The sequence below is a fragment of the Acyrthosiphon pisum genome, unplaced genomic scaffold, assembly GCF_005508785.2.
Source record: "Acyrthosiphon pisum isolate AL4f unplaced genomic scaffold, pea_aphid_22Mar2018_4r6ur Scaffold_197;HRSCAF=598, whole genome shotgun sequence".
Classification (NCBI taxonomy): Eukaryota; Metazoa; Arthropoda; class Insecta; order Hemiptera; family Aphididae; genus Acyrthosiphon; species Acyrthosiphon pisum.
In genome coordinates this window covers 33,359-35,356 of record NW_021769092.1, presented here as the reverse complement: position 1 = coordinate 35,356, position 1,998 = coordinate 33,359, and the positions used below count along the sequence as shown (strand labels likewise).

At 27.0% G+C, this 1,998-nt stretch overlaps 1 protein-coding gene across 1 annotated transcript; it reads left to right on the top strand.

Moving 5' to 3' along the window:
* The first annotated feature begins 307 nt into the window (after positions 1 to 307).
* Positions 308 to 912, top strand: LOC103310885 (zinc finger MYM-type protein 1-like). The gene is made up of 2 exons (XM_008190329.1): positions 308 to 330; positions 414 to 912. The coding sequence occupies exons 1-2, from the start codon at positions 308 to 310 to the stop codon at positions 910 to 912; spliced, it is 522 nt and encodes a 173-aa protein (XP_008188551.1).
* Positions 913 to 1,998: the final 1,086 nt, after the last annotated feature.

Below are 1,998 nucleotides of genomic sequence, written 5' to 3'. Positions count from 1 at the left end.
AATTTTTCTTTTGTTTTCACGTCGCTTTTGAAAACTACTGGGAAATTTTTACTTTTGACCCCCCAAAGTACCAACTAGATTCACTTTCCAATCATAAAAGTTACTGTTGAAGAAAATCGAAGCAGTTTTACTGTCCTAAAAGGTGATGACAGACACAAAAAAAAATAAAAAAATAATAAAAAAATAAAAAAAAAAACACACATTATTGTAAAATCAATACATTCATCGTTCCACTCAGAATCTAAAAACAAATTCATCAAATAAAGGCAATTTCATTGAATTACTTGAATCATTTGGTGACGATAAAATGATAAACAAATTACGATCAAGGTATGGTCATTATACGAGCCATGATTACCAAAATGATTTTATACATATAATTGCATCATCTATAAAAAGAATATTTTGAGTAGCATAAATGATGTTGGTGCTTATGCTGCATTGGTGGATGAAACAAAAGATGCAAGTAAAAAAGAACAGTTAAGTTTTTTAATACGATTTGTTGATAAAAACTTAGATATTCAAGAAAAAACTTTAGGATGTTACCACATGAAAATATGTGATGCCCAGTCATTAAGTGATGCCATCTTAAAGATTATTGATGAAAATAAATTAGATCGGAACCGCTGTATAGCTCAATGTTATGATGGAGCATCAGTGATGAGCGGTGCCTTTTCTGGTGTCCAAACCAGAATAGCCAATGTCATTCCACAGGCCATATATGTTCACTGTCATGCTCACCGTCTTAACCTCTGTTTAGTAAATTCAATTCAAGGTGTTAAAGCTGTAGTAGATTTTTTTGATACAGTTCAGGGCTTATATACATTTTTGATGAATGGACATACAAGGTATGAAAAATTTATTCAAATTCAAAAAGACAAAAAAATTCATGTAATGCATTTAGAAAGATGAGAGATGGGCCTACTGGTACAGTTCATTACAAAAAGTTAAAAAACGCTACTCTGAAATCAAGGAAGTTTTAACAATTTTAACATTGCAAGGTGACCAAACAGCACGAGCTTCTGGGTTACTAGAAGAAATATCTTCCTTTAAATTTATTTTAATTTTAAATATTATGAAAAAAATTTTAAAAAGTATTAACTGTTTATCTAATGAACTTCAATCTTCTTCTATTATATTTTCAAAAGCTATGGATTTAGTTAAGTCAACTAAAGATGACCTTCATGCATTACGTAATGATGAAATGTATTTAAAAATTAGTGAAAAGTCGATACTATTTGCGAGTAAAAACGGATTGAACAATCAAGAATATCAGTTGAAACATAAACGCTTTCAAAGAAACTTAGTACTTAATAAGCATCTTAATGACTATTATGTAAACTCAACACTTGGTAAAACAAATGAACTTGAGAGTAGAGACAGTATCAAGTCTAAAGTTTATTTCGCTATAATCGACAGGTACATAAGAATAATATTAAATTACTCCTTATAATAAATATTTAATTAATCAATAATTATTTTTAAATATTATTGAAAATTAGTAAAAATTGATCTCATATTGTTGACACCATTAATTTTGCGAATAATATTAATATAATGTTGATAAAAAAAAAACTAACTGGTAATATTATGGGATACAAATGTATAATTACTTAGCTTTTGTAGTTAAGACGCTTTTGATTCTATTGCTAACCCCTTGCTTATTTTATTTTTTTAATATTGTTCGCAATGATCAGTCAGATTTTTATTTTTAATACTTTAGTCTTTAATTATGTATTTGTATTTTTTAACTAGGTTTGAATCACAATTAGAGATGAGATTTAAAAAAATAAAGAATTATTCAAGATCTTTGAAATTTTCGATTATTCTAGTCCTTATTACTTTAATACAAAGTGTCCATACTTGAAGTTTTTTATCGAGCACTACAAACATTTTCAAATAAATATATTAAATCTATCATCAGAATTTAATTCAGCAAAATCATTGTTAAAAAATAAAGATATTTTAAAACCAGATTTTTATTCTATAATGAATACT

Excerpts from the sequence above, each read along its gene's own strand:
- LOC103310885 (XM_008190329.1), top strand. The coding sequence starts at position 308 with ATGATAAACAAATTACGATCAAG. Across the intron at positions 331-413 it reads ATAAACAAATTACGATCAAG|CATAAATGATGTTGGTGCTT; the intron begins GTATGGTCATTA and ends TATTTTGAGTAG.